General features: G+C 45.3%; 1 protein-coding gene across 1 annotated transcript in view; it reads right to left on the reverse strand.

Moving 5' to 3' along the window:
• The window catches only part of EFCAB6 (EF-hand calcium binding domain 6), a 268,908-nt gene that overhangs the window by 230,203 nt on the left and 22,510 nt on the right, over positions 1 to 16,195 (reverse strand). The window contains exons 4-6 of the mRNA XM_060258537.1: positions 14,072 to 14,154; positions 7,594 to 7,660; positions 4,524 to 4,660 (exon numbers count right to left, since the gene is read on the reverse strand). Coding sequence (XP_060114520.1) covers positions 4,524 to 4,660; positions 7,594 to 7,660; positions 14,072 to 14,154 — 287 coding nt within the window. The remainder of the gene's footprint in view (positions 1 to 4,523; positions 4,661 to 7,593; positions 7,661 to 14,071; positions 14,155 to 16,195) is intronic.

Below are 16,195 nucleotides of genomic sequence, written 5' to 3' on the forward strand. Positions count from 1 at the left end.
GAGATCAGGCAGTATGTGGGATTAGAAATTGCCAAAGTAAATGATGGGTACAAGGTATCACAGAGAGCTAAGATATCCCAATTACTAAAACAGTTCAAAATGGAACAGTGTAAAGGGGTACAAAATCCTATGCTACCATGTAATGAATCTGAATGTGAACAGAGTCCACTGTTTGATCAAGGTATATATCAATCCCTGATTGGAAGTCTGACATATCTCGCAAACTGGTCCAGACCGGATATAGCCATGGCCACTAATGTTTTGGCTAGAGCTGTTAAAGATCCTAGGCAAATGCATTGGCTAGCAGCCAAACACATATTGAGATATCTGAAACAGACCATAGACTGGAGTTTATTCCTAACACCAACTGGTGATCTTAATATGTACGCCTATGCGGATGCTAGTTTCGCTAACGATCCTAAAACTAGACAGTCCACAACAGGAATGGCTATCTTTCTGGGTGGCGCCCTAATTGGGTGGAGATCACTGAAACAAAAACATGTGTCCCTGTCCACCTGCGAGGCAGAATACGCCGCGTTAAGCGCAGTGTGTACAGAAATCATTTGGTTCAAACAACTGTTGTTGGATTTTGGCATATGTCACATGAATCCCATTGTTGTAAGGGAAGACAATCAGGCAGCTATCCAGTTAGCAACCTCTCATGGAGTTAAGAACAGGTCTAAACATACAGATGTGCGCTTTCATAATGTAAAGCAATGTTTAGATGACAAACTGATAGCACTGGAATACTGTGAAACGAATGCCAACATCGCTGATGTATTTACCAAACTGCAAACCCATATAAAGCACAAAGAAAGTTGTGTATCTTTGGGGCTTAGAAAATGATACAGTGAAGTCATGGATGTATAAATGAATGTTAAGAAACCTGAATGTTTTATGATGAGCAAAACCTGTATAGTACATGTCGTTACATAAGGGGAGAATGACAGCATCAGGCACTTTAAGAGAAAAACTGCTGATGCAACATTATGTAACTCCAACTATACTAGCTAATGAGAGGCATGTGAAGCTAGTTAAGTGGGGTGTAACTTGATAGGCCAGCTCTACCATAAGAACCAGCAGCCTAGCCCTTAGACTTTGCCTCGGCCACCCTTGGGTGAATGGAGAGGAAGGAGTGTTGGAGACGTGGAGAGCTATTTGGGAACAGACTGAAACTCTGTCCGTTTGATTGATGATGGCAAAGACCCTGGTATGTGTAGACTAATCTTTGGACTTGTGACTTTGTACTTCTCTACTGGCTGGACTGTCTAACTGTGAACTGACTACTTTGGAACTGCCTTTAACCACTCTTTTGCTCAACCCAATACAACTGTTTCAACTGGCTTACTAAGACTGTGTCTTTGTAGTCTTTTTTCCTCGAGGCTGCTCTTATCAGCACACTCAACCGCGGAACTTCCACGCACTATCTGACAAGCTCCATCTCATCCGTTGACTCCTGGTGTGTGGTTTGTCACCTTCGGGTCGCTTTGGAGCAGCAGACTCCGGCGATATGGCCGACCTTACCACAGTTCCGACATTTGGCATCTCGGAGCCGGCAGGTCCTCCGCTCGTGGAGCTCTCCGCAGCTGGTGTAGGGAGTTGAGATTGCAGCATGAAGTGGTGTTGCGGTTGGGCGTGAGGCGTGGCGAGTAGGTCGGGGCAGCTGTAGGACCTCTTCCACTTCATCAGTCAATTCCATATGGTGGGCTGCTGTGGTGGCCCTCTTGGATACTGGTGGGCTTGGCGGCAGACAGACCTCTGCGGTGAACTGCTTTGCTGCCTCTGCAGCGAGGGTCTCTTCCATCGTGACCTGGAACGTGGGGTCCTTCTTGGCAAGGAGCCTCTGTTGGATTCTTTCATTTCTGAGGCCACGTACTAGCTGGTCCCGAAGTGCCTCCTCCAAGTTGCTGAAATTGCAGTGGCGGGCCACCCTTCGGAGAGCTGTAATGAAAGCCGAAATCGACTTGCCCGCTGCCTGGTTCCTTCTGTAGAATGCGTGGTGGGCCACTATGATGGAGGGTTTAGACGTGAAGTGCTCTTGAAGTTGGTTCAAGATGGTCCAGTACGGCGTGTCTTTGAGGTCAGCCGGAGCCAGGGCGATCTCGAATGTTGACAGACACAGAAGAAGGTGGTCTGCTTCTTTGCCTCGTCCGTGATGTCCCAAGACCCCAGGAAGAAAGCGAAGTGGGAGGCGTAGGATTCCCAGTGGCACTGAAATCATCGAAGTGTCCTGGAGCGGCAGCCATGTCATCCAGCAGCAGCAATGCGTTGTGCGGTGCTGGATGCAGAGTGCAGCAATGCATGGTGCGGTTTCGATGGCTGTAGCTCCTCGCTTACCAGGATCCCACCTTTGTTGCCAGTATAATGTACTGGGTTTAAAGCATGAGGACGCCAAAGAGATAGTGAGTTCAGCTCTTTATTCAGTGATTCAGCATAGTGAGATAGGAACAGAACTGTCTGGCATACAAACCTCCCCATCCAAAAACCCATTACCATCATCCCATTACACACAACTATGGTTAATAGCTGGCCTAATGATCCTTGATGGGCCTCCTTCCTGCATCCCATTACCATAATCCCATTACACACAACTATAGGTTAATAGCTGACCTAACGATCCCTGATGGGCCTTTTTCCTGAATCCAGGTGGCTATTGTTTTAGGGTCTCCAGCTCAGCCAAGTATCTGCTGGCCCTAAGGCCAAACTCCAGTTCCAATACGTAACATACTGTGACATACTGAAGCAGAGCATGATCCCCTCCCTTCGGAGACGGGGCCGCAGGGCAGTATTCCAACATGATAACGACCCCAAACACACCTCCAAAATGACCACTGCCTTGCTAAAGAAGCTGAGGGTAAAGGTGATGGACTGGTCAAGCATGTCTCCAGACCTAAACCCTATTGAGCATCTGTGGGGCATCCTGAAACAGAAGGTGGAGGTGCGCGAGGTCTCTAACATCCACCAGCTACGTGACGTTGTCATGGAGGAGTGGAAGAGGACTCCAGTGGCAACCTGTGAAGCTTTGGTACACTCTAAGCCAAAGAGGGATAAGGCAGTGCTGGAAAATAATGGTGGCCATACAAAATATCGACACTTTGGGCCCCATTTGGACATTATCACTTAGGGGTGTACTCACTTTTGTTGCCAGTAGTTTAGACATTAATGGCTGTGTGTTGCGTAATTTTGAGGGGACAGCACATTTACACTGTTATACAAGCTGTAGACTCACTACTTTACATTGTAGCCAAGTGTCATTTCTTCAGTGTTGTCACATGAAAAGATATACTTAAATATTTACAAAATGTGAGGGGGTGTACTCACTTCTGTGACATACTATATATACGTTGTTGCACCCTTCAGGCTTTGGATGTCAAGGCTTCTTCAAGCTACCACATCTACATACCTTTCAAGACTTCAGGCAACCACATCTACATTTTTCATTGCACATCGGTTTGGGTTTGGATATAAGGTGGACTCAGGGCTTCAAACCAACGTGTCTACATACATCTCAGGGCTTCATGCCACCATGTCCACATATATTGTTGCTCTCTGGTTTGGGTCTCAGGTAGTCCCATAATATTGTACTTGTTATGCTGAGTTGGCAAAAATGTCCCCCACCTTCAGTTGCTACTGCAGAGATTCTTGGGGACTTTGTTTCTGTTCTGCTGGATTTCTATTGCCCTTGCTTTTTGTGTGGTTTTTTCCTCCATTGGAAACAATGGAGGTTGGGGCACCTTCTTTGGGTGGCCTTAACTTGGACCCTGTAAATCCAGTCCTCATCAAACTTGGAGGGCAGATAGAGATGTGCTGTGAATTTGGTGTCTCTAGCAGCTGAGAGGCGGCATTCTATACACTCCTGAATCTCTTGAACTTGTGCCTGTCATTTCCCCATAAAGCAGTTTCCCGGGGGCGATTTCTTTGCTGGGCCATAACTTAGACCCCATAAATTCAGTCCTCACCAAACTTGGACAGTAAGTAGAGGAGAGTCAGCTAGAGATCCCCTGTGAATACACCAAACTCACAGGGAATCTCTTGTTGACTTTCTTCTCCCTGCTGTCCAAGAAGCATGCTGGGGGGGGGGGCATTCTACCACATCACAGATTCTACAAACCAGTTCAATTTGTATGAAGCGTTTTTACTTAGTGACTGTCCATGAACCATAAACTGAACTTTCCCAGTTCATGCCCATTCCTAGAAACTAAACATTTAAGAAGTCATGAAGTAACTACTGATAACTCTACCCTCATGAGGCACTTTCTTCTTTTATTGTGTAACTTGCCCTATTCCATGTTATTACAATATGCATCCCTCACCCAGACATTGGCATGTATGTATAGTGTAATAAAATCTGGGCATGGAGTTTTACATTGTATCTTAAAGCAACCCTCTATCTTTTATAAAATTTGATAACTGAGAGGAATCTTACACTGTAAGCTTTAAACTGCTCAGTTAGAAAAGATATGCTGAAAAAGATATCTCTAATCCTTTTCAATAGCTCTAATCCCTAATTCTGCTGTACTTACTTATCGAACTCACAGTCCGTCATCTTGAAACAATTGACCTCAAGAATTCGTCTCAGCTCATGCCTCTGGATCTGCCCATTTTGATTGTAGTCAAACAGTCTACAAGTCTTGATAAAATGTTTCAGCTTCTTGGATATCTATGCAATGTTTGGAAAGGATTAATGTTAAAATAAAAAGTAAATGTTGATACAGTCTGCGGTCAAAATGCATCAAAAGCAGCTGCAATTTTTCATCTTTCACAAGTGCAAAGAAAAATAAAACCAAACTTCAAAAATTCTCTGAAATATGAGAAAGTAATACTCCATATGAATTGAATAACATGAAGGCAGTTTTCTCTGTAAAGAACACTTAAGAAAACTGAAGGTGCTATTTCAGAACTTAGAAATTAGTTTCAAAATGCTAGGCATCTTTGTTCTGTGGAATATAAATGATACTAGACAAATCCAGTGTTTTCCTCAAAATGAAAGCTGTTAAATTGGGGGATGGAGGTGTCAGCCAATTTTCAAGGACATATTTACTTAGCATAATTGAACTCCAAAGGGAGTTCTGGCCATCACATTTAAAGGGACAGCACACCTTTTCAATTCCTTCCTTCCATAGGAAATAATGAAGGATAGGGGCACCTCCTTTTGGGGCTCATAGAATTGGGCCCCCTGGCCCAATCTTTTTGAAACTTGGGGGGTATTTTGGGGAGAGGCACTAGAAGCTATACAGAAAATTTGGTGCCTCTACCCCAAAATACAGCCCCCCCCACAGCCCCAGATACCCGCGGATCAATTCTCCATAATTTTCTATGGGAATAAATCTCCATAGGGAATAACAGAGTTCCCAGAAGACATTTCCCTCCCCCCCCCCCTTTCTGATGACCCTGAAGCAGGGGGAGGGCCTCCAAACCGGGGGATCCCCTGCTCCCACCTGGGGATTGGCAACCCTATCATCTTCTTCATCTTCATCAGCAGCCAATCAATTTTGTACTATAGTTGGAAACTACTGCATAGAGGCAACTTCTCGGGTGGGGGGTGGGACTTCCTAACAGGTATCAGGCCTGGAATTTTTCTCAACACTGCCTTATGACCAGTGCCCGTTATAAAGAAACCACAAACACAGCTGGCAGCAGTGACCACAAATCCTCCTCAGTGAATTTCCTGTCCCCAGATGCCCAGAAGAAATTGATAAGATCCCTCTCCTCAGTTCTTACAGGATATGTAGAACATGGCTAATCTATTACTTCCTACAAAGCAGAGGGGAAAGTCAGAAGAAGCAAGAACACACTGCCTCTCCTTGTTTCAAAGACTAACATGAAGCAAGATCTATCCCTTCTTCCAAGTTTGCTATGTAAGCTAAATAACTCAGACAAGGTTGCCAGCAACCAGAAATAATGAGAGACAATGAAAACCAGTAAGATTAGTGGATCCCTGCCTAGTTAAAGAGATCTGGCCTTTTCTAGCCTGTGGTTCTATAAGCTAAAAGAGGAAATCTGGTAAGAAGCAGCAAGTTCGTATTAATTCAAAATATAGTTAATGGAGAAAGAAGATGATGATATTGGATTTATATCCCGCCTTCCACTCTGAATCTCAAAGTCTCAGAGCGGCTCACAATCTCCTTTATCTTCCTCCCCCACAACAAACACCCTGTGAGGTAGGGGAGGCTGAGAGAGCTCTCACAGAAGCTGCCCTTTCAAGGAAAGCTCTGTGAGAGCTATGGCTGACCCAAGGCCATTCCAGCAGCTGCAAGTGGAGGAGTGGGGAATCAAACCCGGTTCTCCCAGATAAGAGAGCTATCGCTGACCCGAGGCCATTCCAGCAGCTGCGAGCAGAGGAGTGGGGAATCAAACCCGGTTCTCCAAGATAAGAGAGCTGTGGCTGACCCAAGGCCGTTCCAGCAGGTGCAAGTGGAGGAATGGGGAATCAAACTCGGTTCTCCCAGATAAGAGAGCTATGTTGTGGCAGGAGGCCAAGATAAATAAATTGATAACCTATAATCAATGTATGAAGCAGAAACGCAGGCTTTGATAAAGCAAACACAGATGGCTTTTAGCATTAAATAAATAGCTTGGGCTTCAGCAGAAAGGAAAGAGGAACTGAACCGTGCAAGCTAAGAATCAGTCAGTTGCAACACATCTAACCACAGTTGTTTACTGCAAAGGAAACAGGCTCCTGCTGTGCACGAGGCAGGCTCGTGGAAAGTCCCTGTTCCTGCTTATCGGAAGGCCTTATATGGCGTAACCTACTATTCTTGTATGAGTTAAGTTATTGTTAAATGATGTTTTCTACTGCACCAATGTTGCTATGTAGGGGATGTTCGAATGAGGAACAATTAAACAGTCATAGCTGAGTACAGTGAGTAGATCCGAGAAACTCCTTTATTTGAACTGATGGTAAGAGCCATGAACCACATCAGGAAGTAGGACATATCATATGACATGGGTACTGTATAATGGGGTGGTAATGATGGTAAATATGGGGAAGTGTTGCCACCGTACCATAAAGGTATCAGTACTGTCAAAATGATATAAAAGCTGTGAATTTTTGGTGTCCAGGGCTCAGACTCTCAGGTCTGCAGCCCGTGTGCAGGGCCCATGTACACGTTAAATGAAAGAAAGCTGTTTTCCTGATTTCGCCTCGGCTGCCTCTGTGATTGATCCAACTGAAATTGGTAACGTATAAACAGGGTTTTCCCGCTACAATGGCTGACCCGAGGCCATTCCAGCAGCTGCGAGCAGAGGAGTGGGGAATCAAACCCAGTTCTCCCAGATAAGAGAGCTGTGGCTGACCCAAGGCCATTCCAGCAGGTGCAAGTGGAGGAGGGGGGAATCAAACCTGGTTCTCCCAGATAAGAGTCTGCTCAGTTAACCACTACACGAAACTACACTTAACTACTACACCAAGTTGTATGTTCATATCAAACACATCACAGCCGCATGCGATAGAAATTTGTATCAGGTTAGCAGAGGAATATCTTTTTAGAGAGCACACATACAAGCAATGCCGGATAGTTCCCTTCTGTAACTGTGCAACGTTATCACGGTGATATCACAAAACATAACATTATAATTGAAGCACTGATGTACCTTCTCCCGTAAGAGGCATTCCAGCTGACTTAATGTCCTCGAGCGGCTATCTCCAGCACTATGCCACCTTATGGATAAATAAATAAAAATTAATTGCAAATAATGTTACTGATCTACAAAGCCTGCTCCTGAAATAAACAAACGATTGATACGCTGCAGATAGAAGCAAGACAAAAAAAGAGGCATATGTGTCTCGTGAAGTGAGCTCTGATTTCCTAAAGCACAGCTGTCAAACTCCCAGCCCGTGGGACACAACCTGCCCACCCAGAGCTTCAATCAGGCCCACAGCAATTTCCTCCCCCTTCCTCCCCCTCCTGTGCTCACCCTTTGAAACTACCAACAACAATCCCAGCTCCTTCTGACTAGTTTTTTTTCCGGCTTATGGGCTTCAAAGCTGCACCCAGAGACCTTAATGGAAAATCCATTCTGTGTTGTCCTTGCAACTTTGTGCTGCAATGTATTTCAATGGAGTGGAGCTAAGGCAGTTTCACTTTCTGCAGTGTTTATGGCCAATTGAAGCTGCTTGGAAATAAAGGGTTGATGCTTTGAGCCAGCTTGTCTCTGCTGAATGGACCTGAGAACTGGTGCCCAATGAATACTCTAACCGGGGAATCCACAGTCAAAGGGGAATATCACACTGGATATTACATTGCCAATCTGAGTAGATGGGGGTCGGGTCGGAGGAGAAGCTTGCAGTGCCCAGCCATTTCATATTTTCCTAGGTTCAGAGCATATTAGGTATGAGGTCACACGCCCCTGATGTAGCCAATCCTCCAAGAGCTCACAGTAGGCCCTGTAATAAGAGCCCTGTAAGCTCTTGGAGGATTGGCTACATCAGGGTGTGTGTCCTAATATGCAAAGGAGTTCCTGTTACAAAAAAAAGCTCTGAGTATGTTTACATTTTAAATAAAAAAATAATATCTTTAATTGTATTTATCTGTATCCTTTATAAAGATGATTATGCTACCCAGCATTACATTTTACGATATGCATGGCTTGGTTCCACAAAGTCCCATCTATGTCAAATCCAGCCCTCATAATAAACGAGTTCAGCACACTCGTCCTAAAGCCTTGCTGGAATAAGTTTATTTAGTCTTAAAGGTGTTGTCTCCTGTCGGTATATTTTCTAGTTTAACCAGGCTTAGTAATTTTTTTCGATAGTTAATTTTTTTCTACAATTATTTTTATGTTATTTTTTGATCATTGACTGGGTTTTCTCTTAAATATTTTTGGCCTCTGGTCACTTAATTACTCTATTGCAGTCTTGTTAATGTATTGTAGCAATGCTCTTCCCCACTTATTTCCTCTTAAGCAGCAATCTTTTTATGTATACAACATTTACAAAAGTTGCCCTTTGGATATGAGCTACACCATAAGTTGTCATGAGTTTGTTACCTGTTTCTTATATCATTTTGTTATACAGTGATTCTATTCTATGATTCTATGTTTATAAATCTTCTTACAGGTTTGTTTTGGAAGCTACACAGCACTATGAATTTAGAGTTTAAGTCTCTGGTATATAAATTTATATTTAAAATGTTTAAAATTCATGATTTGCTTTAATTGGGTTAGAATTCATTATCTATCTACAACTGTTTGCAACAGGCTTTCAAATTTACCAGTGCAAGGGGGATGAAGACTGAAGCCATAATAAGTGTTCTATTTTTTATCTTATTCTATTTTTATTTATTCGATTTATATCCCGCCCTCCCCACCGAGGCGGGCTCAGGGCGGCTTACAACATAAAATTCAAAACAATAAGATTAATAAATATTAAAATGCATTGAATAATTTACAGCAGTTAAAACAAGAAAACAAGAAAACGATCTAACAGTGCGGTGCTATTCTACAACCTTCCTTCACAGTTTTTAGGTACCAGTCAGTTATATGCCAACCAGAAGAGGACTGTCTTACAGGCCTTGCGGAACTGCCCAAGGTTCCGCAAGGCCCTCACCTCTTCCGGTAGCTAATTCCACCAACAGGGGGCTGTAATTGAAAAGGCCCTATCCCTGGTTGACTTCAGATGGGCCTCCTTTGGCCTGGGGATTACTAGAAGATTTTGGGAACCAGCTCTAAGCACTCTCTGGGGATCATGTGGGGAGAGACGGTCCCTAAGGTAGGTACGTCCTAGGCCATATAGGGCTTTAAAGGTGATAACCAGTACCTTGTACCGAACCCAGTATATTATTGGCAGCCAATGCAGTCCCCGGAGCCCTGGCTGAATGTGCTCCCATCTGGGGATCCCTAATAACAGCCAGACGGTAGCAATCTGCACTAGCTGCAACTTCTGGGTTCGGCACAGGGGCAGCCCCATGTAGAGGGCATTACAGTAGTCCAACCTCGAGGTGACCGTTGCATGGATCACTGTTGCCAGATCGCCATGCTCCAGGAAAGGGGCCAGCTGCCTCACCCACCTAAGATGAAAGAATGCGGACTTAGCAGTGGCTGCTATCTGGGCCTCCATTGTCAGGGCAGGCTCCAGTAGTGCCCCCAAGCTCTTGACCCTGTGTGCCATTGTCAGTGGCACACCATCAAAGGCTGGTAGGGGAATTTCCCTTCCCGGACCATGTCGACTCAAACAAAGGACCTCTGTCTTCGCTGGATTTAGTTTCAATCTACTCAGCCTAAGCCATCTAGCCACAGCTTGTAACGCCAGGTCCAGATTTTCTGGGACACAGTCAGGCTGGCCATCCATTAGTAGATAGAGCTGGGTGTCATCAGCATACTGGTGACAACCCAACCCATACCTCCGGGCAATCTGGGCAAGGGAGTGCATGTAGATGTTAAACAACATCGGGGAAAGTACCGCCCCCTGAGGCACCCCACAATCAAGCGTGTGTTTCCGGAACAGTTCACCCCCAATCGCCACCCTTTGCCCCCGACCATTAAGGAAAGAGGAAAGCCATTGTAAGGCCAACCCCTGAATCCCCGCGTCGGCGAGACGGCAAGTCAGCAACCGATGGTTGACCATATCAAACGCTGCCGATAGGTCTAACAACATCAGTACCGCCGAGCTGCCTCGGTCCAGATGCTGCTGAAGGTCATCCACTAGAGCAACCAGCACTGTCTCCATCCCATGGCCGGACTGATGGGGATCGAGAACGGAAGCATCTTCCAGAAAACTCTGTAACTGCAATGCCACTGCCCTCTCAATAATTTTACCCCAAAAGGGTAAATTCGAGACCGGCCAATAATGTGCCAATTCAGCCGGATCTAGCGTCAATTTTTTCAGGAGAGGGCGGACCACCGTGTCTTTAAGAGAGCCAGTTTGGTGTAGTGGTTAAGTGCATGGACTCTTATCTGGGAGAACCGGGTTTGATTCCCCACTCCTCCACCTGCACCTGCTGGCATGGCCTTGGGTCAGCCATAGCTCTGGCAGAGGTTGTCCTTGAAAGGGCAGCTGCTGTGAGAGCCCTCTCCAGCCCCACCCACCTCACAGGGTGTCTGTTGTGGGGGAGGAAGGTAAAGGAGATTGTTAGCCGCTCTGAGACTCTTCGGAGTGGAGGACGGGATATAAATCCAATATCTTCTTAAGAGGTGCTGGAAAACGCCCTTCCATAAGGGATCTATTCTCGATATCCCGTACAGGATATCTGAGCTCCCTCTGGTAAGCTTTCATAAGCCAGGAGGGGCAAGGGTCCAAATCACAAGTTGTAGGGCGTGCAGACAAGAGGATCCTGTCAACTTCCTCTAGGCTGAGAGTATTGAAACAATCCAGAACACAATCAGAAGACGGGCACGGGGCCTCGAGTTCACATACTGTCTCCAATGTGGCAGGGAGGTCGTGGCGGAGCGACACAATCTTATCTGCAAAGAAATTTGCAAAAGCCTCACAGCCAATCTCCAATTCCTTAGAATTGTGGCAGTGTTGTAAGAGTTCGAATTGTATTGAACAATTGTGCCGGGCGCGAAATCTCAGACGCAATCTTAGCCGCAAAGTATGTTTTCTTTGTGGCTTTGACTGCCATCTCTAGGACCTCATAAACTCTCTATAAGATGTTCTAGTCGCTTTGTCTCGAGTACGCCGCCATTGCCTCTCTAGTCGTCTGCAGCTTTAATTGCCGCAACTCCTGGTTATACCAAGGTGCCGGCTTTGGGCGAGGGCACAGAGTACACCGAGGTGCAATCTCATCAATGGCTCTGGAGAGTCTGTCATTCCAAGACTCTGTCAGGTCATCCAAGGAATCACCAGGAGGCCAGGGATCCCGTAGAGCCATCTGGAACCGTTCCAGATCCATCTGGCTCCGTAGGTGAGCTAAAATACGCTCGCCGCCTAAACGGGCCTGGGGTGGGACATCCACACAAGCCTTGAGGGCGTAGTCATCTGACCATGGCACTGCTTCAGCAGTAATATTGTCCACTAAAACTCCCGCCGCGAAGACCAAGTCTAACATGTGCCCTGCCTGGTGAGTGGGCGTTGTAACAATTTGGGAGAGTCCTAGAGTCGCCATGGATGACACCAGGTCCATCGCCTGACTGGATATCATATATAAATTCACTTCTGAACTTCTGTCTTCTAAATTAACTTGCACAAGATCGTTCATGACTAATGAAGAGTCATACATTAAAACAGGAATTTAGTTTTGTGTGTCTGTTTCTAGTTCATAAATTCCTTGCAGATGTGCCATTTTGCTGTATGCTTTTTCCTACTTGCTAAATTTTTGAATATGCCATTGTAATTATATATAATTGTCATCGTTATCATTGTTAAAAAAAAGTCTTGGTAGCATTTCTATTTATTGCTATTGTGGGCATATTATGGTATTTTGTAATTACAACTATTTTTCACACTGTTGTAATTCTTGAATTATATATGCTCCTTCAATATTCCTTTCTACAATTATTCTATAATTACTCTCAGACTTCTGGTACTTGGTACCCTCTTTTTTCTGTTATCCAGGGGTTTCCTACCTTTTCTGTCATCCATTTAGATATTAACCAGGGCCAAAGACATCCTAGGTCATCCATGTAATAATAATAATAATAATAATAATAATAATAATAATAATAATAATAATAATAATAATAATAATAATAATAATTTTTTATTTCTATCCCGCCCTCCCCGCCGAAGCAGGCTCAGGGCGGCTCACAACATAAAATGCACTATACATCAGTTATACTTATAAAAAACATGGTTAAAACAAATTATAAATTATTAAAATTAACATTTAACAATGTGGCGTTATAAACATTAGATCTTCAGTGGAATTCAGTGATTAAAAGCATTTTCAGCAGCATTTCCTAGCTTTGTCGCTAGTTGAAGGCCATCTTGAAAAGGTGGGTCTTACAGGCCCTACGGAATTGATCTAAACATCGTAGGGCCCGCACCTCCTCAGGGAGTTGATTCCACAGCAGTGGAGCTGCGACAGAGAAGGCCCGATCCCGGGCGGCCTTCAATCTGGCCTCCCTTGGCCCAGGGACATTCAGCTGGTTTTTTCCAGCTGACCTCAGCACTCTCTGGGGCTCATATGGGGAGAGACGGTCCCTCAGGTAGGTAAGTCCTCGGCCATATAGGGCTTTAAAGGTAATGACCAGCACCTTGTAGCGAACTCGGTATGCCACTGGCAGCCAGTGCAGCCCGCGCAGCCCCGGCTGTATGTGCTCCCACCTTGGGAGCCCCAGCAACAGCCTAGCCACCGCATTCTGCACCAGCTGCAGCCGCCGAGTTCGGCACAAGGGCAGCCCCATGTAGAGGGCGTTGCAGTAGTCCAGTCTCAAGGTGACCGTAGCATGGATCACCATTGCTAGGTCACAGCGCTCCAGGAAGGGGGCCAACTGCTTCGCCCGTCGAAGATGAAAGAACGCGGACTTGGCAGCGGCCGCTATCTGTGCCTCCATTGATAATGAAGGCTCCAGAAGAACCCCCAGGCTCTTGACCTTATGGGCTGCTTTAAGCTGCACACCGTCAAGAACCGGCAAGGGGATTTCCCTTCCCAGGGAACCGCGACCTAAGCAAAGGACCTCTGTCTTCGTTGGATTCAACTTCAGCCCGCTCAGTCTGAGCCAACCTGCCACGGCTTGTAGTGCTAGGTCCAGGTTTTCTGGGACGGACTCAGGCCGGCCGTCCATTAGTAGATAGAGCTGGTTGTCATCAGCATATTGATGGCACCCAAGCCCAAACCTCCGGGCAATCTGGGCAAGGGGGCGCATATAGATGTTAAATAGCATCGGGGAGAGAACTGCCCCTTGTGGCACCCCACACACTAGTGGATGCCTCCGGGACTGCTCCCCCCAATGGCCACCCTTTGTCCCTGTCCATCAAGGAAGGAGGAAAGCCACTGTAAGGCCAATCCCCTAATCCCTGCGTCGGCGAGCCGGCGGGCCAGTAGCTGATGATCGACTGTATCAAATGCGGCCAACAGATCTAGCAGTATCAGCACCGCCACGCCGCCTCGATCCAGATGTTATAGCAGACTACCAGGAAATATCCACAATCAAAATTTAAGAATATCTGCATCACATAAGAAGTTCTTACTTTGTGCAAAGGATCCTGATGGGCTTAGTGAATCTTGACAAGAACTCAAAATAAGGAACAGTAACTTTGCTTCTGCCTGGAATCTGTTTCAATACAAATAATTGTTAACATGTTCTGTGCTCAAGTCTCTCCATCCAATACAAAATGCATCATAAACTTTTAACAAATGACTTGTTATTTCAAACAGTTAACCCAATATCTTTCCAATGATGTTGTCTAAAAGACAAAATCAAAACTACCCTATTTTCCTGTGGGGTTGTTTTTCTGAATGGTGCTGGTTTATAGCTGTCGGTTTTGCTGTAGCTTTGATTGTATTTGTATCTAATACATTTACTGGAATTTAACATTTGTTGCATTGTTACTGTAAGATTAGTACTTAAACTGCCTTTAGCAATCATGTGGAAAGGCAAAACAGAAAAGCAGCAACATTGCTTTCATTTAGAAATATAAATACAGCAAAAATTCTGTATAAGAAACCTTGCAAGTAATTCCACTGGCCAGTTTATACAGACTTCAAAACATATGGTGGAGCCTTCTTCATTTCATAATTGTAAAGTAATCTGATACTCCTCCATGAAAACAATAGTTTTTAAATCCACAAACAGAAATAATATATTAGACCAGAGGTGGCCAAACGTGCTTAATGTAAGAGCCACATAGAATAAATGTCAGATGTTTGAGAGCCGCAAGACATGAATGTCAGATGTTTGAGAAAGGGAGGGAGGGAAAGAAAGCATCTTCAGATGCATTCTCCAAACTGCTGGCTGGCTTTGCTTGGAGAAGCGATTTAAAGAGACAAATGCCTTCTCCAAGCCAGCAGACAAGGCAGTGGGGGCTTTAAGAGCCACACAATGGCTGATTACAGACCGGCACTTTGGGCTGACTCAGAGACGCCTCTGAAGTCGGCCGAAATAATCCCTCCACACTCAAACATCTGCTGGGCGTCCCAAGCCTGCATTCACCCCGTCCTTCCGGCCGTTCCACGCAGCTCAAAAAGCTACCACTCTGAAAGTGGTAGCAAAGTTTTGAGCCAGCCGTCAGTTGCCTCCCCGCCGTCTGGAAGGGGAAAGGCGCAAGTTGTAGGGAAATTCTGTTTGAAATTCTATTTCTTTATCTCAAACCGTTTGATGGATCGCTGGATCAAATAATCATTGAGAGGCATTTAACATGAAAGCAAAAAACATATTTATTACTATAGGAAAAGTGTACTGGGAGGTGAAAATAACAAACACTAAAGAACTACATCCTCACACTAGAAGACCACATGCTTAATAATGGGGAACACTTCCTCCTTCTTCTTGAACTCTCTGCCTGAACAAAGGAAGTCACCTGACTAACTGACCAAACAGACAAAACAGGTTTTCCCGCTTCTAGACCTTGATTGACAGCAGTCGGTATCTTCTTCCTAGGTCATGCGGACAATAGGGAATCGGGCACAGTGTTAACCCTATAATGACTGGAACTTTAGAATATTGCAAAGGACATACAGAACAGATACATATTTCCAACACAAGTGAGGCAGCTTGGTGGTGTGGAGCTGCCAAGCCACCCAAGCTGTTTCCAGGGTTGGTTTTTTTTTTTTGAAGGACACAATCAGAGCGCTGGAGCGCTTGTGCGCATCAGCGCTTCCCCCCCCCCCCGGGGAAAATAGAGGAATCCGACTTCCGGGTCGCCTTCCCGGGTGGAGGCACCCAGCAACCACGCAGACTGGAGGCGAGCAGCATGCGGGTGAGCATGGGAAGGCTCCAGGGCGGCTCGTTCTGGGCTGTCCCAATTTGGGACACCTCCAAGCCACCCCAGAATGGCCTACTGTTATCAGTCAATATGTGTGAGACAGCCACATGTGGCTCCCGAGCCACAGTTTGGCTACCCCTGTATTAGAGTATAGTGAAATATGCAACAATCTTCCCTCTCTCTTTCAAATATCACTGCAGCCTAAAGAAATACTGTCTAGGAAAACCTTTTAATACTTGCTTCTAGAGATGTGAAGACCTGGAAAACTGGAGGAGGGAGTCCCCAAGGCCTTTCTCCCTTTTTTCCTAATGGAAAAATTGCAAATTTTGGGGAGCACTAAAATAAAACTCCTGTGAAATATTTTCTTTTTATGAATGAGTGAAATGCTTT

This window comes from Heteronotia binoei, chromosome 17, assembly GCF_032191835.1.
Source record: "Heteronotia binoei isolate CCM8104 ecotype False Entrance Well chromosome 17, APGP_CSIRO_Hbin_v1, whole genome shotgun sequence".
Classification (NCBI taxonomy): domain Eukaryota; kingdom Metazoa; phylum Chordata; class Lepidosauria; order Squamata; family Gekkonidae; genus Heteronotia; species Heteronotia binoei.